At 43.8% G+C, this 26533-nt stretch overlaps 2 protein-coding genes across 4 annotated transcripts in view; one reads left to right on the top strand and one right to left on the bottom strand.

Moving 5' to 3' along the window:
- GALNT16 (polypeptide N-acetylgalactosaminyltransferase 16) overlaps positions 1-5005 on the top strand; it is a 75477-nt gene extending 70472 nt beyond the window's left edge. For 2 of the 3 annotated variants that reach the window (XM_063159265.1, XM_063159264.1), the window contains exon 15: positions 1366-5005. In XM_063159265.1, coding sequence (XP_063015335.1) covers positions 1366-1503 — 138 coding nt within the window. In that variant the 3' untranslated portion in view covers positions 1504-5005. The remainder of the gene's footprint in view (positions 1-1365) is intronic. The other variant, XM_063159263.1, reaches the window with a different exon arrangement.
- A 14712-nt stretch (positions 5006-19717) lies between these two features.
- ERH (ERH mRNA splicing and mitosis factor) lies at positions 19718-26376 on the bottom strand. Its single transcript, XM_063159261.1, has 4 exons — positions 26280-26376; positions 23187-23274; positions 21997-22117; positions 19718-20201 (listed from the first exon to the last, which is right to left on the bottom strand). Exons 1-4 carry the CDS (start codon positions 26280-26282, stop codon positions 20099-20101), a joined length of 315 nt encoding a protein of 104 aa, XP_063015331.1. The 5' UTR covers positions 26283-26376; the 3' UTR covers positions 19718-20098.
- Positions 26377-26533: the final 157 nt, after the last annotated feature.

Raw genomic sequence — 26533 nt, 5'->3', positions numbered from 1 at the left:
CTGGTGTTTAGACTCGATGAAATACGTGATACAGGAGCAACAGAGTAATCTGGGCTTTGCAACTGCCCTGCCCTCCAAGACACATAACAGCTGCCAGCAATATGTGAACATAACTGAATATCTGAAACCACACAGGATGTGGCAGTCCTTTTGCTATGCTACCCAAGAATTAAAATGTTTGTAGGTTTTGACATTGTCCAGATATTGCAGGGAATTCTAAAATTCCATTGCATATCTTTTCTGCAATATTCTTGAAGTCCATCAGTATTGTCAAACTGTTTCTTTTTCTTCATCAGTCTCATGAGTTAGCCAAAACATCCTCATAATATTCCTGAGCTCTTTACTGACTGAGCACCCAGACCACAATTCTAGCTGGGCCATCTGTGTGACTGAAAAGAATAAAGGGAAAATCCCTGGAGCCTGGACCCCTCAGTCTTCTCAACCTGTTGAGCTCAGCTGTGCCCCACTGGAGATGAATTATACTGCCTCATCTGGGAGATCCCAAATCCACAGGCTCACTTCTACTTTTCATTATCATTCACAGTGTTCCCAGGTTTGGGGGTTTTTTTCCAGCAGGAATAGAAGGTACAGCCCTTTCCCAGCAGAATTTTAAATTCAAGGTTAGGACTTGTTTTTGTTTCCTGGTCAGTAGAACAACCAAAGTGGACCTTCAGGAAAGGGTTGTATATGGGACCTTTTGAATTTGATGAAAGAACAGATGCGGGAAGAATGGATAAGAGAGAGATCCAGTCAAACATTAGGAAGTGTGATTCTTGCTTTACATGGACAGGTTGCTTTCACTGTTGGGAGGCATGTCAGTGCTTTGCTTTTCCTGGAATGGGAAGCAACCATAGGAGGGTTTCAAGTTTTGGTGGGTATCTTGGTGTCCAGGACAGAGAATGACCCAGAAATTGTGACTATAATGTGCTTTAAAAATGCCATTGCTTGCTGATTTTTGTGTTGAAAGCATCATACAATCATAGAATACACTGGGTTTGAAGAGACCCATCTGGATCACTGAGTTCAGTTCCTGGCCCATCACAGGACACCCCAACAGTCACATCATGTGCCTGGGAGCATTGTCCAGCTGCCTCTTGAATTCAGCCCAAGCTTGGTGCTATGACCACTACTGTTGGTTGCTTTCTAGATGCTTCTGAGCATCCAGCCCTGTGACTCAGCTAAACCCTGACCCTACCTAACTGCAGCTATTGTTAGTACAGGAGCCCAGTGATTTAGAGATGCTGCCCTGTGCCCAGATTTTCATTTTCCCCAGCTGTTGGAATTGACTTGGGATTACCCTCAACTTGAAGTCACGGTTCTGTAGGGGAATGGAAGTAACATCCTGTTTTTTCTGTCTTCTCACAGAAGTGGAAGATGAAAGGCAGTTTCATTCAACACTTTGTCAGCGGTCTCTGCCTGGAAAACCAGACTGGAAGAGTGGTGACCAGCCCCTGCCAAGCAGGTGTACCTGGCCAACAGTGGGAGCTGCTGCAAGCAACATGATGGTAGCACAGAGATCTCCTTGTTTCTTTGTGCATGAGACTTTGGGAGCAGAGGGAGGCAGGAATGGTTTTGTATGTCTGACCCTAAATGTCACCACTTCAGCTGAGCACTTGATGGTTTTGAGCTTTTCAGAGAAGAAGCTGGGGGTGAGAGGAATCAGGACAGTTGTCAAAATCTTCCCATCTATTGTCTTAAGTTCTCCTTTGTAGCTGATGCCTGTGCACAGCTGCGCCTGGAGATGGAGGAGGACCCAGCCCAATACTTGCAGCTCTCCCCATCCTTTCCTTTCTCTGCATCCAGAGTCCACAACCTTCAGTCCAGCAGCTTAGGCTATGCTTGTACAAACACTGGTAGCTCTTTGGCTTCCCTGGCTTTTTGCTCTAACGTCATGCACCTATATGTCTCTCAGTGAGGACTGTCCAGAAGAGTCATCATGATCAGTGGAGAGGCTGGGAAGGAGCTAGCAGATCCTGGGGGCAGGTTTGTCACCTCTTTTTGGTGGGCCCATTCCTTCCTCTGCTGATGTTGGGCAGTGCTGACAAGAGAGATTGAAAAGGGACACTGTTTTACCAGCCTAACCTGGGATTGTTTCAGGGACTATTCCCTGCTGAAGTCTTCCTTCCAGCTTTTTTATGTGTGGAAGGCCAGCCCTGCCTCCAAGAGTGGCCCAATCCTGCAGGTTCAGGGTACCATGTTCTGCTGGAGCCAGTCAGAGACAGGTGCCAGCCCCTGGGGATGTTAGGGGAGCCGGGGCTGTTCTCTGGCTGCTCTTCCTGGTGCTGCCAGCCACTGCCCAAAGGTGCTGGGCAGCACACACAGACAGAGGTGCTGCACATGGCTCAGGCTGTGGCAGGAGCCCACCCAGATCCCCACTGTGAGAGACAGAAGGGGCCAAGCAGACTTCTTGCTGCTGGCTGGGCAGGGCCACACTTCTCATGCTTGTCTCTCCAGCTCTGCACAGCCCTGTGGACAGAGCCTGGCGTGACAAACCACCCACTCCCTTGTCTAGTTGCTTTTCCTTCTGTCTTTGAGAAAGACAAAAGGGACATAGACAAAACCCCAAAAGGCTTGGGGCTGCTCCACTTTTGACACCCCCCTCTCCTCCTGATGAGCACCCTGGGGAGAGGTTAGCTGGTGAAGCTGAAACTGCCCCCTGCACAAAGGCTGCCACAGTGTAGGGCTGCCCTGAGAGAGGCTCCTTTGTGTTCTGGAAATACCAAAGGCACTGGTGGTCTCTGGCTAGCATCCCAAATCCTGCTCCCAGTTACCAGTCAGCTCTAGCTTCATGTGGGTTTTCAAACCTGCCAAGGGATGCTCACCTATTCAAATAAAGTCCCCACAACTTTACCTTCTCCTAACTAGATCTGTTAAATTTTCCTCTTGAGACTGATTTTGTAAACCAACCCTCCTTTCCAAGAACCTGACAGGGGAACCAGATGGTGGGACCATCTTCATTAGGCAATTGCTTGCCTGGATCCTTTCTGATCTGTGTAGAAGAAACAGGTTGTTCATGAACAGCTGTTTACTTTTGATCATGTTTGTATCTGTTTTTAATTCTTTCTCTTAGCTTGGTATTAGCCCAAACATTTGACAAAAGAACAGATAATGTTCTTTGCATATTGCATGTGCTTAGTGTGAAAACTGGACGATGTTTTTTTGTTCTTGGTTTAAAAAAAAATTAAATCCATCATCATCATGTGGCAGGAGCTCTTATCCCGTCTCCCCCTTCACTTTGATATCAGATCCCCATCTTAGCCCTGATTAGCCAGAAGAATGACCTGCCTGCACTGTGAAAACTCACAAGGGAGTTCCTTTTGATCCTTACAGAATGGTGCAGCTGCTCTTCTCTGTGGAAATGAGGGCACTGACTCTGCAGTGATTTCTCTTTCCTATATAGAGATGCTTTGGGTCAGAACCACTGAGGTTAGGAGAGGGCAGAGAAAGAAGGAAAATAGCCTAGGAATGGAATGAGAGCGGGCCAGACAGACCCGTTGAGGGCAGAGATGCCACCCTATTAGCTACTGCATTTTTAACAAGAATCTTCAGGAAATGGTCCTTTCAGAATAGCATCATTATGCTGTAGGAGATAGGAACAGTCAAGTTTTTACCTACCTGACTTGAAAAATATTGATACAGAGACAGATGAAGGGCCGCTGAGCAGGTACTGTTTGTAAGCTCTGTATACAATGAAGTGTGAAAGGATTACATGTTTTCATCAAAGCACAGCCCAAGTGGGCCATCTGACCTCCCCCCATTTCACTCTCCAGCAGCTTTTGTGCTGCAGCTAACAGCATGTTCACTCCTCTACCAGGTCCTGCCTCCTTGCTCCCTGCTCCCACTGTGTGTGTGCAGCTTTCTTGCAGTTCCTCCTTCATAACCACTCTGGGACCAGGACCCAGCTCCTCTACAGACAATGCTCCTGACTGCTGCAGACCACAGAAGCTCTGCTTGTTTCCAGTCCCCAAGCTCTGGGCCAGCACAGTGGCTGCTGCCCTTGGCTGTGTGTTTGGCCCTTGGCTGTGTGTGCTGGAGGTTGCTGACTGCTCCTGGGGCACACACACCTGGACTGGCTCTGTTGGTTTATTTGTGCCTCTTTCCTGCTGCTCTCCTGGCAGAGTGTGAACTGGCATCCTTCTGGGCTGTAAGCTGGGGCTGCTGAGGATGGGACACTCCTTCTTCAGGTGCTGTGGCCTGGGGGAGGAAAGGGCAAAGGTGGACATAGGCTAAATGTTAGTAACTCAAATTGCTTGTGGAGTTTGGAGTTTCATTTTTTAATTCTAATTGGTTTTGGACTTGTTCACCTGAGGTCACCTCCCAACTGCTCACTCTTCTGTCAGCTAAAGCATTGCTTTAGCTCAACTCAGACCTCCCCACACATCATCTTTTGGAAGCTGTTGGGTTCCAACGTGTTTTAGCAGTTGCTGAAAAGGAAGTACATTACAAAAGGCTGCTGTCAAGTGTGGGCAAACTGAACTTATTCTTGGAATAAACAAAGTCTTGTTCAAACTTATTATTAGCATACTCTACACTTCCCTTGCACTGAAGGGAAGGAAGAACAGTGTTATCTCTATTTTTTCCCCAAGGTCCATCCAGTGCCATGTTTTGTAACAGGTGTCTGTTAGGATTTCTTCAAGAAAACTGACTATATGTAACAGTCAGACCAAGCAGCTGCTCATTCTTGTTTTCCTGTTTATTTTAAACAGCCCCCTAGACTGTCAAGACAGAGAATTTGCATTGGTAATACCCTTAAAGAAAGCTGTTACTGTATCAGAGCATCCCCTGTAATTTCCTGTCCTGTGAACCAATGGGAGTTTATTTAAGAGGAGCTGAATCTACTGTTGTACAGAAATTGGATTCAAAAGGTTTATTTTTCCCACTCATTTGTAAGTTGCACTTTGCCAGATGTAACTTATGTGGAATCCAGATTAGTTTTCCTTTCTCTTCAAAAAAAGCATGTGCCAGAATCTGTTTAATGCCTGGAATAAAATCCATTTTGAAATAAGTGTTTCAGCCTGTTCTTATTCCCCTTTGCTTCCTCTACTGGAAAAGTGTGTTCTTTCCTGCCTGGTGCCTGCTCTTTCTCCCACTGGGTTTGTTCCCAGGTGCACAGACTGCAGTTGCCTGCGTGGCTTTGTGGGCTGCCTCAGGAGAGATGCTGCTGGGATACAGGGCTGTGCCAGCTGAAAAGCACTGGAATGGTCCTTCTCAGCTGGGTAGGGAGGCAGGTATCCTTCCTGGCAATTAATGGGCTGACTTTCAGCTGAAAGAAATAGCTGGAATTGTGGGGAATTAATTCTTCCTGTTACCCCCTCCTTGATATTTTCCTTAAGCTAGCAGCCTGACTATTTTTTACATAAGCCCCACAAAGACATTTCTTTTGCTGCTGGCTTGAGGGCAAAGAGGCATCACCACCCACAGATGTCTCCTAGCATGTGCATTGCTGGGCTTCAAATATTGTGACTCCCCAAGGAGGCTGGTAAGCTTTTCTAACCTCATATAATTTAAAACAAAAAGAGAGGGCAAAAAGAAAAAGAGAGATAGAAGAAAAAACAAGAGAGAGGGGGAAAAAAAAGAGAGAAAAAAGGAAGTCTAGCCAGCCAATTTGGAGACTTTAAAATCAGAGCTTAACAGCCTGCCAGTTCACCTGGCAGAAGCTTTTTCAAACTAGGATCAGCTGGGTCTGAGTGTACAGAAAGTGGCTGTGCCAGAGCATCTGTCCAAGGAAGGAGGGTGAAGGTATGCTGGAAATCAGCTGCTGTGGGGGAACCACTGCTTATCCATGCTGCCTGATGTTTGAGTGGTGGGGGAACTCAATAGAAAGGAGAAGATTTGGGGCTTTCTCTCTTAGTGCTGCTTTTGTAGGAGCAGATATTTGGGCTGTGTCCCTGGAGCCCTGCCATGCCCCCCCTGAGTGATCACCACCAGGAGGTTCCCAGGCTGTAGTGATGGCTGGGAACAATTTTTTAGTCCTGCCTAGGAAAATGATTGGGTTTTGATCTTCTGAAGAGCCAGACTGGGGGGGCTGGGAGGGAAGGAGAAATGGGTGAGGCGTGGGTTACCCTCTGAGGAGGACAGGGTCAGACATGCGCTGCTCTGACACATACATAAGGTACAGAAGAGTTTGGAGTAGAAACAGGTGCCCCAAAAGAGACTAGGACATCATGTGGGAAGAATTATAGGGGAGCAATTTCTCTGCTGGAGGCTGAAAACTTAGAAACACCATGTCCACAGCTGGGTCAAATTCAACAGATGATTTATCTGAAAAGGAAAATCAAGTGTTATTTGGATTTGTTGGTTTTTTTGGGTTGGTTTTGTTGGGTTTTTTAAAATACTCAAATACTTAATGTGCAAACTCACAAGGCAGATCTTTTTTCTCAAAAATAGAAGTATTCTCCAGGCTACATTCAATGACAAATCTAGGTGCTAAAGGACCATCTTTTTCTGCAGTTTGTTAACAGGCATTTTCTTGATACAGAGACCTTATGGGAATGTCTCTTAAGTCTCAAGGCCCTCTGCTGTTAGGCTGCAGGGTGTGTGGAAGGGGATCTCTCTAGCCCTCCAGCTGGACTTCTTCAGCATTTTAGAAGTACATTCTAAGTTCAGAAGCATCTGGACCTGACTGCTGCTGTTCCCTCAGGCAAGCATCTTAACATACTCCCTTTTTCTCTTGGTCTCTACTGCTTGGTGAGTGTTCAGACAGAGGCTGAAGAGCTCCTGTATCCCTCTCTTTTAGGGGGCCTAAGATTCATTCCTTTACCATGACTTGTGAGAACTTCAAACAGAAGCAGAGGAGCCCTGGAGAACTGCGAATATTGAAATTAGATCTTTAGATCTACTTGAAACAAAACTTGTTTCCAATATGTTTGTTTTGCTGCTATAGTAGCAAAAAATCAGCAGTACAGTACCCTATGAAAATAAATAGGGTATTTGCAGCATGCTGGGCTTCTGGCTCTGCTCTTCCAGTGGAGAACTCTGTGCCCATGTGGGGACAGCAGGCATTGTCTTTCCATCACTCTCCCAGATGGGGTGCCAGGTAGCAGCCACCCCCATTTCTAGGGCTTTGTTTGTGTAAGGTGTTTTGCAAACAGCTGTGATTTAGTCTAGAGCTGTGTTAAAAAATGTTCCTTTGCTGCAGCATGTTGCAAAGGAGCCACTGGGCAAGGGAAGCCTGGAGACATGAGGGAAGTGAACAACATTTTGGTTTTTTGATTGATCTGGATCTGTTTGAGAAATGCTGCTTAAATCTCACCGGGACTGACCAGTAATTAAAACCAGAACAAGGTAATATTTCTGTGCTGAAAATGACACTGGTAAGTGTTCAGTTATTTGTTATTTTGAAACATCCCATCTGAATGGAAATAGCAACTTCTGCTTGACTTATTGATGAAACTTGTGCTTTACAAATCTGAGTCGTTAGAATAAATTCAGTTTCATCTGTACTGCATGGTGGAAAAAAAATGAGAGCAAAGATAACAAAATAATCCACTTGGGACAAACTGTGCTTTGAATATGATTTTGGTGGAAACCAGCTTCTCTCTCTGATTTCCATGGAAACTAGTACAGCTTACCATTGCCTGCAGCAGAGCTGAGCTTGGCAGTAACAGCAGCAGTGTGCTGTGTGATGAGCTGGCCAGTGCCTGGGGGAGGCACAAATTCATCAGCATCATGTGAACAAAATGGGCTCACTGACCCAAAAGGCCACCCATGAATCCCTCTGCACTTCCAGGTCTGTCTGCTTTCTTTTCCCAATGGCTCTTCTCCCTGAATTTTTTGTTCAAGAGTGCAGGGCTGCTTTGCCTTTCCTCATCCCAGTCCCAGCTGTTGGGTGGATTTCAGTGTGCCCTTCTCAAGCAGCCTGAGCTCCTTGTGAGCATGGTGGCTGTTACCTGCCAGAGAGGCTGTGAGCATTCCCGGGCTCCATCCCAGCTCTGGGGGTCCCTTTGCACCTCCTGCCTTGGCGTTTCTTGTCACTGCCCCTTGGGGCTGCCACGGGCTCTCCTGGTGGTTATTCAGTTCTGGCTTCCCTGCAGCACCTGGGTGCCAGAGCTGGCCCTGCAGCAAAGCAAAGCTGTAGTTTGGAAGTGCCCACAGCAGTTTCGAAGAAGAGAGACACCTGCAGACAAAGTACAGAGAACAGTTTATTTGAAGAGATGGCGTATTTTATAGCTCACCAAAGTTTGTGTGAATTTTTTACCCACCAAACCACCTTTTTCCCCAGTCCTCCCAAGATATAATGAGGGCAAACCAGAAATCATGTCAATGCTGGTGTGTTTTGAAGGTGATGGCTGGCATTTCACCCCTACTGAAGAGATGCAGTGTTGTTCCCAGTGCTGTGGCAAGCAGAAAAGCAATGGGCAGGGAAGTGCTGAAGTAGGTACGAGGTTTGTTTAGGCTGAATCACCCAGCGTGTGAGAGCTGATGATGTGGTGTGGCAGCCTGTTGATGAAAATGGGGAATTAAATATGCAACAGGTGTGGCAAAGTCTAAAAACGTACCAGAGGGTCTTGTGCTTGGGGTGGAATTAGTTCAAGCTGGTACTTGCACAGCTCCTCTCAGAGCTTCGGTGCAGATTGTTCAATATCTCTCAATTTTATCTCTCCTAAACGGTTCTTTAACTGGAGGCTGCGTGGTTATAACGCTGTTTACAAGGACAATGATGTGTAAGTCCCTTTAATTACCCCAAGATGAAGTGTCTCCTCTGCTTTTCTTCTGAGAAGATGAGAGCAATGTTCAAAGAGACCCACTTGGTACTGGAGCATTTTTCAAGGCAATCAACTTTTCCAAGCTCTTTCCCCCCCAAGCAATCTAAATGCTAAATAGATCTTTAAAATAATTACCATATCTAAGACGAGAAGCCATTTTCCCCTGCAAACACCTGATGCTCATTAGCAACATTTAACGCGTCACACATCACCTCTGTTTACTCTAAACTTTCACTGCAGGAGTTTGTCAGATATCTGCAAGTACTGAGCTCATGCTGAAGAGTCTGAGAAAGCTCTAGAGCACGAATCCTCTGTCCTGAGAGGGAGAGGTCTGTATTTCTTCAGAACTATTCAATTTTCCCCTCCCAGTTTCATGTTGATCTTGTTGAAAATAAATAATCGTGCCAGTGACCTACACCAGCCTGGCAGCAGTGTAAGCCAGGTACCCAAATCAGAGATGAGCTCAGCCTGGAGCAGCAGGGCTGTACAAAAGCTGGCTTCTACCTGTCTCTGCAGCTTCTCTCTGCCAGGGTAGAGCAGTACACAGCTGGGTCCCTGGTGGGGACCTGCAGCATCCCAGAGCCCTTGGCAGGACCAGCAGCTGCCAGCACAGCTGGAGCCCCTTTGCCCAGGGACATCTGTGGCACCTGCTGAACTGCGAATCCCCAGGGCTGCCATGGAAATCCATAGGAGGGCGTTGCTTGCCGTGCCTCACACGGCTGGCAGGAATTGTTGGAAAAGAAATGAAATTTAGCAAAATATTTAATTATAGTGAGTTGTGTGTGAACTGGTTTGTTAAAAAGTAGTTTTGTAGCCGTTGAAAGTGTGTGTTGGGTTTTGTGTGTTACCTAGCAGGTAGTCTTAGGGATTTAATAAATAATTAAACTAGTGCAGGAAAGTAAGAATGCTAACCTGTCTGGAGGCAGCATACAATGCTCTTAGAATAAGATAAGCAGAGGATTAATGATCTTGTTTGTGAACCAAGGAATGTATCACAAGGGGTCTGTGACTAGGCAAGGGGAACGGGGAACTGTTCCTTGGAGACTTTGTTTTGAATCCCATGTATAAGAGGGAAGCACCCATACGTGAATTTGGGGGCTCGGGTTTTAGGGACGTGAGTCCCCCAAGCTCCCCGGGCCCTTAATAAAGCACCCACAAAACTTATCCGAGATTTGTGTCATTTATCAATCAGGCAACAGAATCACCCCCACCCTTGTACCAATGCAGTGTTTCAGAGCAGGAGCAGACTCTTTGGGAAACTGGGGTTTCCCAAGGTGGAGCTGTTCTTAGCTCTGCCTGTTAAAGCTCTTCTCCTTTGGACTTCACATGGTAATAAAGTTTGGTTTGAATAAAGGATGTGTGGTTCTAACCTAGTGGTTGAAGGGCTTTCAGTCTCTGGAGCAAGGCCTGGAGTCCAAGATTACTTCAGGAATTTCTTTGCATTTTTATTCAGCAACTATTTAATTTCAAGCTCATAAACAGGCTTTGGAACAGTGCCTGGAATGAAAAACCTTCCTCTGAATACCCCAGCTGCTACTAGGAAATTATAATTACTTTCCCTCTGGTTCAGGTCATCCTCAGATTTTCCATACCTCATCATAAGACATTCAACATTTTGTCTTCTAATCCTTCTTGCCAGCCCCAGACAAGCCTATGCAGCTTGGTGAAATAGAGAAAGCTTTGGCTCCTTGTCTTTCTATTTATTTGCAATGGCTGTGTTTGGAGGAGGCTTCCCAAATCAAGTAAAATGGAGGAACAATTTGTTTAGGAGTTCCTTAGCACTTATTCACACAGGTTGACTGAACACAGCTGAGACTGGAGTGCTTCTGTGTGGGTGTTGAAGTGGATCCTGAATTGTGAAGACTGAAATGTGCATATCTGGTGTGCATCCAGCTTTGGACAACAACTGAACGTTTTATAATTCCAAAAATCTAATGATCCAAACGATTCAAGTCCCACCCACAGCCTTTGGATATGGGCTTCTGGACACCAAACATCATCTGGGGTGCAGCCTGGAAAAGAGTTTGAAATCATCTGACTTTGAGTGGTGTTTTGGCTAGGATGCCACGAATCCCCTTTAATGCACACTTCTTGAACTTCTTATTCAAATGTATCATTTGAATAATGTGTGCTTCATTACCATAGGGGTTCTTATCCCTGCAATACCCTGCAAACAAGGCTGAAGGTGTCCGAGTGAGGGGAGGCCACAGGACACCTTTCATGGGTGTGCTTTGCATGGTAATGCTCTCAGCTGTGACCTGTGTGAGCTCAAAAGCCTCCAGACACCATGTTCATTAGTAAAAAGGATGATAAAATCTCAGACAGATTTTTTTTGTTGTTGGTTTTTTTTTTTTTTTTTTTGTGTGTGTGTTGCTCGGAGAAAAAGCAGACACTGCTGTACAAATTCCCTCTGAATTAGCAGTAAAACCTGACCCAGAGGACTGTGAGCATGTGTGAGAAGGGTTATCTGGGGGCTCTCCCTCATACCTCAGGGTTCCCACCAGCTGATCTGTTCAATCACATCTTAATCTGACCATAATCCTGGCGAGTGAGGGAAAGGGAGCCAGCAGGAAAGGGCCAGTGCCTGCTGCAGTGATGAGTGACCAGGCAGGTCCTGAAAGCTGTAAGAGGTTTTAAGGAGATCAATATTCCCTGTGCACTCGTTTCTAATTGGGCTTTATTGCAGGTCTCTGATTCATGCAGTTCATTAAATGGACTCAGATGGAGTTTCTATAACTGAGTTTCAGCTCCTAAGGCACAGGATCGAAATAGCAGCAGCAAGCAATTGCCAAGGCCCCTAGAACTCATCTGGAGAAGTAATTGCAAGAGTGCTGAAGCATTAGACTTCAAAGAAATGCGGATGTGGCTAAATAGTGTTATTAATTACATTTAAGTTTACAAAAAAAGGTTATCTGCCATGTTAAGGGTCACTTTAAAAAGTATCCAGTGCCACAAAGTACATATTTCAACTGATTTGCTGCCCCACTTGCATTCTGGAGCAAGTATTTTCTGAGTTTCATGAAGCCCACCAGTGAACAGCTCCTAAACAGTAACAGCATCAGCTAGAGTTACATCATCACGAGGTCTCTCATTCTCAGGACACCGCGTTCAAAACATCAAACTTGTGGAAACAACAAGGAAAGTATATGGAAAAAACACTATCTTTCTACCTTAGGTCTGAAACCCTTTCATCTTCCCTGCAAAATATCTGTGGGAGATGTTTGCCAAGTGAATAAAAAGCATCCAGCGAAACCCCCCAAGAGCAGAGTTCCTCTGTATATCTGATCAGATACAAGTGCCATCAAGCTCATTAACCTGTTCCTGTCAGTGACCTACACCAGGTGTCTAGGGACAAACCTAGGAGCAGGGCAATTGCATGGCAGTCCCTCTCCCAAAACACTCTCAGGGCCCTCGGTTACTTCTGATGCACTGACACCCTGACCCAGGGCTCTCATCCTTGCACCTAAGAGCCACCAAGGATTTCTCTTCATAAATAGGCTTATCTAAGTAAATAGGTAGAAGGCATGTTTCCATTCTCCGAGGATGCTCTGCATTAACTAATTAGCACTACTTATTGCTAGTTAGGGTGAGTGTCAGATTTTTGACAAAGGTAGAGCAGGAGATTATCAGTTAGGTGGATGCATGTGTGAGGAGGGAAAAGGAGGAAGTGCACCAAAGTGCTCATCATCATTTAACTGCTGAGCTGGCATGGGGCTGAGAATTGCATTTTACTCTTACAGTCTTCCAGGAGCCAAGGGAGAGTCTGGGCCAGACACACAGGTAATTTTTTCCATCATAATTATGTGTCAAATACATTGGGGCTGGATCTCTTCTTTTCCCTGCAAGCAGGTTGGAGTGATGTCTAACTTCTGAAGACAGCATGCCTGGAGGTAGTCATGAATTTTCTATAGAAATAGTTTAAATAGAGAAGCCAGATTTATGGAGCTTAAGATGTGTTATTTGAGGTGTCCCTGGGGGCAGGTGGAGGCTGATGAAAGCCCTCCTGGCTGCTGTTCCCTCGTAAGAGGCACGTGGGGCTCTGAGTGAGCTGCTGAGGTGTCCCCAAGGAGAAAGGGGTCTGAGGAGTGACACAGGCAGGGAAGCAGCACACTGAGCAGAGGGCTGCCTAGGTTATGCAACATGCTATCAAAATGTTTAGTCCATTAATTGTAAGCTGGAGGGAGGTGCCCGTTTTTCCTTGGACTTTTCAGAAGGGAAATACCTCCTGGAGCTATGGCTGACCTGATTTGGGTGCCTTTCTGCCATGAAACAGAGCAACACAGTTAAATGTAGCTCTTACTCTGTTTATATCAGACAAGCTTTGAGTTCTCTGGAATATCTGAGGTGAGTGTCCTCATTAAGATCAAATACTTGGTTATTCTCATGTGTTTCTTTCTTAAGCTTTCTAGTTGAAGTTATTTAATTTTGCATGAATAATGAGTGCTTTTACTTGGACATGATAGAGGCAAGGAATAGAGGGTGCACTGAGCAATTGTGTTGTAAACATAAAAACAAAACATGCAATTTTAGGGGACATTAAATTATTAATTCCTGGTTAAGACTAAAGCAATATCATTACTACAGTATGAAAGGCTGGTAATCTTCATTTGGAGCTGCAGGTGCAGCTGATGCAATGGTTATTTCTTTGAACTAGGTTCAAATATAGGAAAACCTGGAGAAAACTGCTAGCATTAGCAGGGGACAAACATAAATTAAATAGAAATTGAAATTAAACTCACTTGGCACAGAATTTATGACACTAATGAAATGTGCTTAAGAAGACCATTACAAGCCAGACAAGGAAAGTAGCCCTGGTTTGGCACTGGCTAAATTTCTAGAGACTGTGAGGATGGAGAAGAAACAATTCTGGATTTGGGGAATGCACTTTGAAGAGAAGATTTGAACACTTACTCTGCTTGCTATGTGCTGGTTAGTGCTTCTACTGCATTCTAGTGGCATAGCTGTACAAGCTAAGAATTCCCTCAGGGACCAAGTTAATGTATTGAGAGAGAAAGAAATCCCCCTCTGCCCCTCATTTCTTTCTTGAACCTGAAAATAGCCATCATTAAGAAAGAAATGTGAACCAAGGTTTACATTTAGCTCTGGCAGCACAGACTTTTCATTTTCCTTGCAAGTACATGACTTGATACTGCAGGAAGATGCCTTTGCCTCCGATGAGGGGGTTGGTGTGGAAGCACAGGTGCAATTGCTTTTTTCTCCACTGCCATGTAGGGCCTGCTTCTTACCTTCCCCTGGCATTTTGCAATGCCTCTGAGCTTTCCCTTGTACTACATCACAGATTTCTCAGGCCTTTATGTATTTTTTTCCTTCTTTTACTTGAAAGCTGGAAAGATGTGGGGAGTATGGAGGGTTGCATCTGGATGGCAAGTCTGATGACCTCTAGGGACTTAACCTCTATGGCAAGACATTATTCTCAGTGTCCCATGTGATCTTTCATTCATATGAAGACAACATGAGAACAAAATCAAATTTGACCCTTCTGCACCCTGTTTTTATCACTGGGGAGCAGTTATACTTTCTGTAACCTAGTGAATGCTACTCTTGTCACCCAAATCCACTCATGAGTACATGATGGCTTACCATTTTCAGCACTGTCCTCAGTGGCGTGGGGAATACTGAGTTCGAGCAGCTGCATGAAACTGGCCAGAGCAGGGACTCAGATGTTTCATTTCCGTGACATGGGGTTTTCTAGTAGTGACTCCAATAGAATAATGGCTATTTTAGATTGGAAGAGAGGTCCAGGAGTTGTCTGGTCAAATGCTGCTCAGAGTGGGTCTAATGGGTCTAATCAGATCAGCACTCTGTCAAGTCTTCAATGTCTCCAAGGATGGACATTCCCCACCTCTCAGGGCAGCAGGTTTGTGTTGTGTGTGTGTAGCCCAGTGCTCATGGTAACTAAGAAGATAATTTAAATTTGGGAGTGTTTCCTGCATGGCTGATGCAGTGATGCAGAAGCAGCAATGGAATACACTAGATGGAAGCACCAGTGCATTAGAGATCAGGGCAGCACAAGTGTTGGATCTAGTCAGTGGCAGAGCCCAGACAATACATCCTCCAAGTACACTGCCACATGTTTCACCTCTGCAGCTCTTGTTGGCTTACCTGGCACAAACACAGGCAGGCAGCAGCTCCAGAGCTCCAGATGTGTGGATGTCACTGATGCACAGGACAGCCCACAGTAACAGGCTTGGCTGGGGACTGTGGAGGGGGTACAGCAGCAGATGACTCAGGGGTGTACAAAATTGGTTACAAAACCCTTGCTAATGCTCACCAGGAATGGTGCTGAGCAGGCATATGCAGCATGCAGGTTTTACTTGTGTCACTACAAACTCAGCACAAAGAGTTTGAATAAAACCTATGAATTGGAGCTATGCCCAAACTTCATCCAGATAAAATGTTCTTATAGGCATAGTTCAGATTACAGTAATGAGAAAACTAATTCCTACAATCTAATGCTTTCCTATGACAAATCAAGACAGGTTTTACCTTAATCATCTTCAGATATAGTGAGGAAGAAGCATATATTAGTGGGTGATAATAGAGAGCTGCTTTGTACTATGCAAAGCTGAGCATCTCCATTCTGTGAGTTTCAGTGGCAGATTCATTCCATGCTGTTTCCATGAATGGTACCTTGTATTTGGGCAACACTGAGTAACATTATAGCAGACAATACACTCAGTGTGGAAAACTTGAGGGAATTGACTAGTACAACAGAGGTGCAAAATTAATTTTCTATTTTAACAGATGTACTCTTGTCAATTATCTATAGCTAGTAAAAATTATTTATCATTTCACCTTGAAGTCAATGCTTTTAGACTTCAAAGGCCAGTGGGTACCTCAAATGAGTGGCTCAGATGCTAACAGGCTAGGAGTCTTCAGCCTCACCCACAGCCCATCTCCTGCTGGACAACTGCTAACTGAAACTCCCTGCCCCCCTGAACCTATGATAACAGTAAACCAATTTGTTTCAATGCTCACCAGGGTCTAGAAAACAACAGTTTCAGAGCAATTGAAAATCAGGAGGTTTTAATTGTTTTGCACTTGTAACCTAGCTACCCTTGATTTTTATGGAGCGAGTTTTCAGTGTAGCTGAGTTCCAGTACAATCAGACCCTTACTCAGGGGTCTGAGTAAGTATGCAAATGTACATAACTCTTATATACTCCAAAGTCAAGCAGCTGGAGCTTTCCCCTCTTCTTTCTGAGAGTAAGTTATCCTAAGAAGCACCCTTGCTTTCAGTGCATCATGAACCAGCACAAACTGCTTGGCACATGGTCATGAGAACCCAACCAGCAATTTTACAACTTAGCATTTTCTAATGCAAGTCAAAAAATCTTTCAACCTTGAAAATATTGTGGGTAGTCAAGTCTCCTCTTGCTGTAAACAGGTTTATTAGTTATTAAGGAAGATAATGAGGTGGTCTTGGCTACTTCTTTTTTCCTCCACTGTACATTGACAATGGTGATAAGCACAAGAACAGACTGATCTAGCAATGATGCTGCTTTCCTGCTGTGCTTATAATGCATTGTGATGGATGTCAAGATTTCAGTCTATTTTAAAAGAACATGATGATGGAAGCAATAGTAGGCAAGTATTTTAACTATCTAGCTTATTTCACCCTCAGAGCAGGAAGCCAAACTCAATTCTGCTTTTCACAATTCTCCTTCAGCATACTGAAGGAGGCTGCAGAGTGGGATTCCTGTAAGAATGATCCTGGTATTATTGTGGTGTCAAACACAACTCACAGTCTAATCTTAGTGGGATTACTCCCTGACCCAGTGCATTACTGACTGGCAGGAGCTTGCAAGGGCATAAATGGGTGCTTTATATATACACCAATTTATCTACTGTGCTTGTGCTTGTTCTCAAATATCAGGTTTTGGGTATCTTTAAATGACCAACTGCTCTGCTTGTTGGTGCTGACTAGCAGTCCTGTTCTCCCCTTCCCCTCAACACTCAGTATCCCTTTGGTACAGTAGTGTGAAGCAGCATTATGCCTTTCAACAGCAGTGAACTGCTACTTCAGCTCAGCCACCTCACATAACTTCACCCTACTAATTTGCTTAGTGAACAGCCCTGCCAAGAAATGAGTTGTGCCAGTCTGGTATTCCTCAACTTGCAGTCCATGGCAGGCAGTCCAGAAACTGTGGGAGGACTTCCCAAGTCTGTGATTAGCAAAGAAGCAGCATGGCTCACAGCTCCACGAGGCAAGCAGAAGTCAGGCAAGCTCCTCAATTCCTCTGCAGTCCTGGCAAATAGCTCACACAGCTCCTTGGTCTGAGGCTAGGCTTCCTTAATGGACTTGCTTTTAAAAAAATTTAAGTATTTCTACACACTTGGAAATACTAGGTCTCTGGATTCCATTCTTAATCCCTGTTTTAAAATACTGTACCACTCTCCTGCAGAAGCAGCCAGTATAATTTCCTTTGTCCTTTACTCCCACGCTGTAGCAGGCATGACCAGCACAGTTACTTGTATCTATCCATACCTAAGAAGCCCCAGAAAACTTGCTGCAGGCAAAGCATGCATAGGATGACAGATTCTTTTTTGATTCCTTTTCTACAATCATACCATTTTTAATGGCTTTACCTGCAAAATGCTGCTACTGAGCCTCACTTTTATAGTAGTTGAACTTGGGCAATTTTCAGTATCTTGCTATCCAAGTGCTGATGCCTCTGAGGACAAATGCAACTGCAGGAGGTACTACATGCCCTGCTGCCATCCATTCCTCCCTCAGCAGGAGCAAAGAAGCAAAGTGAAGTCACTTTTCACAGTCTGCCACAACAGCCTACAGTACTAGAGTGCATGTAGTAAGTTTCCAAGTGCTCACAACCCTCTCCACTAAACTTCTCAAGGCACCAGGTGGTTAGTGGGAGACAACTTTCTAGATTCTTCTTTCTAGCTTGTTGCACATTGGATAGATACTGTAGCATTCTTTCTCCCTTTCAGAGTATTTGGTCAGGTGCTCAGCTCAGCAGCAAATCTATTGTTTCATAAATAGTTAATCAAGTAAAATGCAGTGAAGGATTATGGAAAACAGCAGCTCAAGAACTATGCACTGGAGTTGTATCTAGTAGCTTATTTCAGAAAAAGAAAAATAGACCAGTAGCTGGATGAAGAGGGGGAAAAGAGATGATGCCCAAATCCCTTCTTCTGAAGGGGGTTACAGACCACACTTTTCTATCTCCAGAAGGCCAAATCTGGCTCCAGAGATATGAAAGGACAACTTACTTGCATTTTTCAATTCTGTGAAAACTTCCATTAATGAAATGGCCACAGCAGTCTGTATGTTTAAAAAAAAAGTGAAGTAACCTTTAGGTTAAAGATTGCAACCTTCTACTTTCCAAAACACTTAAAATCGTATCTTCACAAAGTCCCTTTCAAAAAGCAGAAAGGTTAATTACCACCTCCTTTAAAGTACCTTCTTCCTATTTTCTGTTTGAATATAAGAAATTAGTATTTTATACTTGTTTACTGGTCTGAGTTTGCACAGTTATCATAGTAGAGTCAAAATCAAGGAAGAGGAAGATTTTCTTAAATCAGACCAAATGTAAGGTACCTTTGAAGGAAGAGCTGTGCTGTGTTCCAATGCCTGATTACTAGAGATTCAGCATGCTCATTTGTGCTTTTCACAGTAAGGAAAGAGATCACATTGCTGGTTGTTCTTAAATTGAAAGCAAGCCCACAGAATGAGGTAAATGCTTATTTGGCTTCGCCTAAAGACTGCAAAATTTCATCCAAGAGAACACTGGAAATTTTACAAAAAAAAAATTGAAATTAACCTCAAACATGTTAGGAGCGAGCATGTTATTTTAGTATGTGCTATTCAGGAGGATAAACTATAAAAGCTTTAAAAATAACACTGCTTGTATTAAATTTGAATGCTATTATATGGGCAATAGTGAATTTTCTAAGTATTACTTACTGTTTTCAAGCTGGATATAAAACTTATATGCCCCGAAGTATTTTTGGATTTAATAATCTTAAGTGTACTAATATATTTCTGACCTACAATATTTTGAAAATCACTATTCATTATAAAGGAAGCATGTTTTGATGTTATTTTGAATTTATTCTTTGTCACTATAAATTCTAGAGCTAGTAGTCCAACTTGTATTGGTGCTGAGAGGTTTAACACCCTCACCCAGTTTCTTTCTAAGAATTTATATCCCTTCAGTAATTTGATTCCCAGTCTTCAGCAGCTATTACTTATGACTTAAGTAAAGCTACTTTCATTGAAGCTTTACTACAGACAGTCACTTTGCCTCAGATTCTTTTCAGCCACTGCATTTGCTGTGAGGTCCATCAGAAACTATTGATGTGTATTAGGAAATCCAGTGCACTGGGGAGAATTGTAATCCTCTGTCAATCCCAGAACTGCTCTTGGTTAAGTGTAATCTGTACAGTCTGTTCCTACAGCAGGCAAACTCTAAAGGCACAGAGTACCACACCAGCCTTTCTTTTCTACCTGCTCTGTTTTTTGGTCTGATGTGTCCTCCAATCCAAATCTTTTCAGTACAGCGAAATTACAGAAACATCAGCATTTAAGAGAGACAGAGGCACATGTAACTTACAGTGTGGGTAAACAGTTAAGCCTTTATCTTATGTACAGAGAAAATTAAGTTTGGGGCAGATTTTCATGGGAGCAATCTGCTTTGTCTATTCCTTTCTTGGGGGAAAATTGTAAGCAGACTAATTCAAGGGGCCTGTGATGTCATACATTCAGCCTGCTCTTATCCACCACCAATTCCAGAGCAGACACACGTACATAAAATGCCTCGTACAGAGATCAGCTGAGCAGTGCAAAAGAGTTGCTGTGTTTCCCAAAGATGCCCAGGGAAAACCACCAAGACTGAGCCAGAATTTGAGGTGTTCTGTAATACAGGAAACAACTGCTGGTTCAGTCCATGTGACCTTTCAAGCCATATCCCTTGGATAATGGGGAAAAAGATTTGTGTTTTTTGGCAGGAACCACAAAATTGAGCACTCAAGTTTAACTAAAGGGTAGATTTTTATTTCCCATTAAGACATCTCAAGGACATAACTGAATGTAAAAAACCCACAGAGGGGCACATACAGCAAATGTGGTGAAGTACAATGTGAACAGCCCCAGGGGTTCAAATAAGGTAGGACCATTAGCAAACTGGAGGAAAAAAAACCCAAAACTCTGCTGAAGATGTACGTTCTTCTCCATTTACACTGAAAAAAATTCCAATCCAACAAAATCCTTGTATCCCTAAAAGTACAATCAGTCCTGGCTAACGAGTTTATCAAGATGGCAACAGGATGACTATAATACAAAACGTTCACCACTACACTCTGTACACACCTGTTGTCCAAACCCCCCAAACCCACGTAGCAATGGTGCCCCCATTATTTGCTTGCTTGCTGGGCCTGCCTGCGGAGGAGAACGTAGATCTTCTCCTTTATCCAGTCTTTGTTGTAGGGCTGGTATGTCTGAGTATCAGCACGGTAACTGCAGAGGAAACAAGAAATGTCAGTCTGCTCTGTGCTACATCTACCAGAAGAACTTCACAATTAATTGTCCTCAAGTGTATGAGGTAGAAAGTGGTGTACAGGAGGTAGTATCAGAACTAGGTGGGAATTGCCACTTATCAAATGGATTTATCCTGTTCTCTATAAAACAGCTGTCCAGCAGATCAGACTGAGCCTGAAACAAAATGAGATGCTCCAAGCACTACTGGGTGACTGGAACACTGTGTTCATATTTTAATTCATGCATTTAATTACTTAAGGGAGACAGCAAGTAGAGAATTTTAGCATTCTAGAACTCAGCCTGCAGAAGAACAGTTCCACCAGGAAACAATCTAATTTGTCTTAATGAGTCCAACACTTCTTCAACATTACTTCAAAGATTTATTTAAGCTTTCAAGTGTTCAACTTCTGTGTGGAATTTAAAAAAAAACTTTTAAGATCTATTTTTTTCAGGAGCAAAGGCAGACTCACAGATGGATGACAAAAGGATTCTTGCCAGTTGGCACTGAGGACATGCTTACACCTAACAAGGATACTTTAAAAAAGCAAACTGAAAACAAGACCCCACGGATGCATTTTATTTGCTATTCAAGCATGGTTGATAAAAACAGTCCACTTGCAAGGGCCAGAGAATTCAGTTACTCAGGGCATGTTGAATTACAACAGAATGAGCCTGAAAAATGAAAGCAATCTGAGTGAAGGTCTGTGTAGGCTCATGTCCTCCTATATAATATTTTGTTTATGAAGATGGTACTTTCAGTGAATGATTCAAGAACCACTGAAGTCCTGCTCAGTCTTTAAATCCTGATATACTTTTATTTCTGATAGATAAGAAGGGTGAAAGGGACAGTGGTAAGAAGGTAAGTAAAAATCCCAAGTTAACTCATTCCAGAACAATTTATAGTTCTTACCTAAGGAAAAGACCCTAAGCATGATGTTTCTAAGGAAGTCTTACTATTTAAACCTCAGCATGATGGCATCAAGGCCAAACCAAGAGCTTCAATGTATGTTCATACAGCAGTAGTTCTAGTGCAATGTAAGAAATGCTACCTTCAGCAAAAGTTACTGATTTCTACCCTCCATCCCCAAACCCTTTCATAATGCTACACAGCAAGAGCAGACAACAAGTACTTCAGGAAATTTTCGTGAAGAAGAGGCGTCTCTTACACCTTGTGCTATGTGTGCCATCTGGTGGAAAACTATGAGCTGAAGTAGAATTTGGCATGACACTGATTTTAGAAGCCTAATTAAAAAAGGCACAAGACTATCCTAGAAAACAGTTGCTACCACCTAAAACAAGTGGCTAGTTTCAGTCTGTTAGATAAACTTTCATCTTGCTGTATCTTGATCAAAACAAACTTTTGGCTGCAATGCACTTCTGTAGCCTTCTACTCTACCACAAGTACTGCCCTCAGCTGAGAAAAATTCTGTAACCATTCTGCCTCCTGAGGGACTGTACTAACAGCACAAAGGGAAATTTAAACAGATTCTAGCAGTAATAAAACAGTCAGCTGTACTTAACTGCTGGATTTCAGTCAGCCTCAATGTGAGTGAAATCCAAGTGGAACTGTAGGTTTCTAAGCCTTTAGAGGTACCTGGTATCTATGCACTTAATTGGCCTGGGAACTTGCTAGGGCAGCTGCACTACTGCTGCACTGCAGTTAGTGCTAAAAAGCACACAAAACAGCACTGTGTTAAACTCTCACAGAAGAGTTTAGAGGGAAGACCTGTGACTTTGCTAAGTCACTGACATGGACTTGTACAACTGAACTTACACAAGACAGCTGAGGTCTGCCAAGTCATCAATGAAGTCAAACAACTGGCTGATATCATATGTAATGGATGGACTGTTGGGATTCATTCTCTTCAGATGCTCTTCATACATTTTACAGACTCCTACAGAGAAACAAGATCAACCATGCAATATTAAAAGACTGTATAAACTGAAACTTTTTCAGCTCTTGATCCACGAATAAAAGTTTAGAGATTACCACTGTAAAAGCAATCAGATTTTCTAGAGCTGAAATTCTCTTGTTCCTGGCAATTTGCATTGAAAGGTAATACTATAAAATCAGGTAAGATACATGGAAAGAAAAGTCTTCATCATCTAGGGGGAAAAGTTTAGTTTTGTCAAATATATAATTTTCCATGCAGTAAGCTCCAACAAACATCTGGAACGCCTTCTAATAATTTTAAGATGGAAATTAGAACACACTCCTACTGCACAAACACCTGAGAAACAGAAGAACTCATAAGAATGACCATTCTTGATGCAAGAGTCAAACACAGTATTGAGGTAAGAGTGACAGCACGAACCTGTACATACATTTATAACACTTTTATTTATTTAAACTAGTCCACTAATAATTCAGATACATTTGAGAAGAATGTAATATTAAAATGAGCACAGAGACTTCGTTATACTTTTGTTTGCCTCACAAAACCTCCTGCAAGATTAAGGCTAAGTGAACTACAGCTCTTAACATTTCAATTTTCTTCCAATGGCCATTATGTGTATCAAAGTTTTGCAGATCTTTACTCTGACACACGAGACTGCAGATGATGTATCAATTGCACACAATCCATTATTTAATATAGTATTTCCAGCAGCAATCTTTGCCTTACAATGCTAAGAAAAGAATAGTGAGAATTAAGTGCTGATCCTGCAATGAAATGCATTGAAACAAGTCTGCTGCACGAAAGAAAGAATATCAGCTACTCTCCCAAACTGGATGTTTCATCTAGTTAAATCAAAACCAGATATTAAATAGAAAAAGGAAGTTTTAGAAACAAATAATAACTGGATTTTAGTTTGCTAGAACATCAGTAAGCTAAAAATATGAGGGTTTTTGTGAATGACCTTTGAAAAGTATGAAGAACAACTTATTTCCTTATTAAGTTTGTGGATATGTCAAAAATAGGATTTTAACAACAGTTTTTAACTCCCATGTCTGTGTCCACCCACCTTCCATGCATTCATTCACCGATTCATAATCAGCATATGTTCTGCCTTCTGGCCTCTTGGTAGGCTGGACAAGTAGAATTGTGTGAGACTGGAAAACAAAACAAACACAAAAATACAGGTTACTTGCACACTTTGAATGATTTTTGTTCAAGTTATTTATATGAAAGAAGGAGTAAAAAGATGTGTAATGGTAAAATATTAGACTAGCAATCAAGGACACAGACATTTTCCACACAGCATTTACTATTTATACAAGCTGTGTTACTAAGTTTTGGTTCCAACAAGTCCTATCAATCCGTATGGAACTTCAAAATGTGTAGAATCACCAGTAAAGCTGCTACTGTGTTGGAAAAAAATACCACAGAAAGAGTTTATATTTAGACAGATAAGCAAAGCAATAAAGTCAATGTGTAAGAGCTGTGGCATTAGTGTATTTAATTATTTTATTCCAAATGCAAGCTGTTAGTAAAATTTTCAATGCCCAAATTTTTTTTCTGAAAATTTTAATTAGAGCAAAGAGGGGACCCAACTTGACCACACTGTCACCTAAAAGATTTTAACAGAATTAGCTATTTTGAGTTATTGATTTCCCTTCAAGGGAACACTAATGCTACAATAAATCTGCACTTAGCACCCAAGATTATTTCTTGCAAAACAGATGTACTGGTTTTTCAGACTCCAATGAGTTTACTCAAATAGTAATTACAGCACAGAAAATTGTTCCAAATGTTGGAGTCCATAAGCTTGTTCTTCTGCAGGGAACAGAAGAACAGGTGCTTAGATGACTGCACACTCTGTGGCTTCCATTATTTCCATAACATTTTTCACTTGGCTACAGCAAGTAATTTGAGCAAAGAAGCAAGATTTTTAAAGTGTAGACAATCTGTGATCTAATTAACAGGGTGCATACCACGGAAAGTTTGCAAGCAAGCTGCAAATGGCCGTTTCCAGTGCTGCTAATTGGATCCAACATTTTCAGTGCTAATGTCTGAGGTGAGCACAAAGCACAGAGGCAACGGCAGGGTAAGACATCCTTTGGCTTAGATTAATCAGAGGCTGACAGAAAAATCCCAACCCATACTTTGGAAATCGACGAATATACCAATTCAGTGCTCGTGAAAAGCAGTGACAGAAAGAGAAATGGCAAATGTTAGGATTTACAGGGAAAAAACCTAAACAACAGGACAAATTCTTATCCCATAACTGACAGCGTTCCCATCCTTGGAATACAGTTTTCAGTTCTTCAAATTGTCTCAACACAGCAGTAGCAGATTCTGAGAAGTTCAAGAAAATGTTACACAGAGAAAAAGAAGGAGCAAGACTTTTCCTCATCAGAAATGGAAAAAAGGGGAATTCTGAGCTGCATGCTCTATCAACAAACATCATACAAAGGAGAGTAGATCATTTAAATCCACTTTCATGTATGCCAGAGGATGATTGATTTGAAGGGAATTCCCCAAGGGGGGCTGGTGTCTGGCTGTTCCAAGTGCATTGTACTTGAACAGGCATGTCTTAGCAGGGAGTCCAAATGACTGCCAAAGATTACCATAAAATAATTTTTCCAGCACTATCATTTTAATTAGATGGTCACTGAGGGGTGCTAAATGAATGTATAAATTCTGAAATTATCCAAATAATCAGATTATAGAAAAATCAATGAGCCAGACATGTAAGCCAGTTCCTTCAGAACTCCGCAGCAGAAATCATTTGGGCTTCTGCCTTTAAGCCATTTATCACTTCAGACAATATACAATATCTGTTATCAGATACTGGCCCAGGAAAATATTTAAATTTAATGCCATTGGATCACGTGTATGGTAGAATTAATGCTTTCCAAAGATTTCTTTGGGAACTTAACATTATTTTACTTTAAAAGAAAAAAAAATTGTTTGATTTGATAAAACTGGTGGTCCTGTCCTACCATATAGTTACAAATGGCAAGCTTAGAAGCCTGTGGGAAGGCTCCTCTATTACCTGCCCCATGTGCCTAGGTGACAAAACCAAAACAAGGGAGAAAACTCACTGGAGAAACTCACTCTGGACCTTTATTATGATGATACATGTGTCGAATTTCTTTGCGTTTTCCTTAAAAGCACAGTGGTACTAGCTGCTTTGAAGCAGGACACGGAATGAGACACCGCATGGTTTATATTGTACCAATTCCAAACTTCTAGAAAGCACTTTAGAAATTGCTCCTGCTACTGAAGGCAGAACCCTGTACAACTGGTTAAGGCAGTGCCAAGAGCCAAACCAGCAGGACTTAAAAGCTATGCAGCATCTGCCCAAAGAGACTTCCACCAACTGTAGTGTATTTAATTGCAAAGTGAAAAAAAGAAAAAAAATACAATAAAAGTGGAAGACAAACGCATATTGTAAGGGTAAGATGTGCGGTGATGCAAATGCCAAGCAGCAGCGCACTGAACACACCGAAATGCCAGGCAGAAAAAGTGGTCTAAGGCCCCCCTTTCATCCCGGCCAACAGGGACGGGGCCCGTAGCTGCTCATCATGGCCGAGCAACTGCTCTGGAGCAAGAAGCAGGCAGACATGGAACGTCGCTGCAAACGGACAAGCAGCTGTCCTCCCACCGCACAGCGACAACTTGCCTCAGCACAGCTTCATTTATTACATGAGCGCAACAAACCGCGATGATAGGGAGGCCTCTGAGCTCCAGCGTGCCGTTCCCAGAGCCCACCGAGGCAAGCTCCCGCCTTTCCCTCCTCCGAGCAGAGGGGAGGAGCAGGGAGAGCAGCATGGAAAGCGCACATCAGCCATTTAAGGCCGGCTCGCTCGGCGGGCGACACTCGCGGGAAGCGCTGGGCTCCGAGCAGCGCCCTGAGAGGGGCCCGAAGGAGCCGGGGAGAGGGGCGGGAGCCTCCAGGATCCGCTCCCCGAGCGCCGCCGCCACCTTTGTGCCCCCGCCCCGTCCGGCCCTGCCCCGCCAAAACGTGCAGCCGCCCGCCCGGGTCCGCACCACCGGCCGCGGCCTTCCCGCCCGCAGTGCCCCGGGGGACAGGGAGGGGAGGGGAAGGAAGGCTGCCCCGGCGGGCGCGGTGCGCACGAAACGCGGCGATCCGCTCCCGTCCCGCTCTCACCATGGCGGCTCCGCTCCCTCAGCACCGCCGGGCAGAAGTGGCGCGCGGCGATCCCCCACAGGCCCCCGCGCCCGCCGGAAGCGCCGCCGCGCCAACGGCCGCCACCATAGAGCCGCTCGCGCCAGAGCGCCGCGCGCGCACGCGCCCGCAGGGCCGGCGGCCAGGCTGGCGGGGGCGGGGCGCGGCCGCCGCCATCTTTGGTGAGGGAGCCGCTCGCGGCCCATGGCGGGCCGAGGCGCTGCCCGCCATCTTGG

Source organism: Melospiza melodia, chromosome 6 (assembly GCF_035770615.1).
Source record: "Melospiza melodia melodia isolate bMelMel2 chromosome 6, bMelMel2.pri, whole genome shotgun sequence".
NCBI classification, from domain to species: Eukaryota; Metazoa; Chordata; class Aves; order Passeriformes; family Passerellidae; genus Melospiza; species Melospiza melodia.
Note: the sequence above shows the minus strand (reverse complement) of the source record. Positions and strands in the feature narration are given on the sequence as shown.

What these genes read in the sequence shown, in the direction of transcription:
- ERH (XM_063159261.1), bottom strand. An exon ending in GGTGAATGAATGCATGGAAG is followed by an intron (nt 22,118 to 23,186) that starts GTGGGTGGACAC and finishes GTTTCTCTGTAG; the next exon opens with GAGTCTGTAAAATGTATGAA. An exon ending in GCAGACCTCAGCTGTCTTGT is followed by an intron (nt 20,202 to 21,996) that starts GTAAGTTCAGTT and finishes TTTCCTCTGCAG; the next exon opens with TTACCGTGCTGATACTCAGA.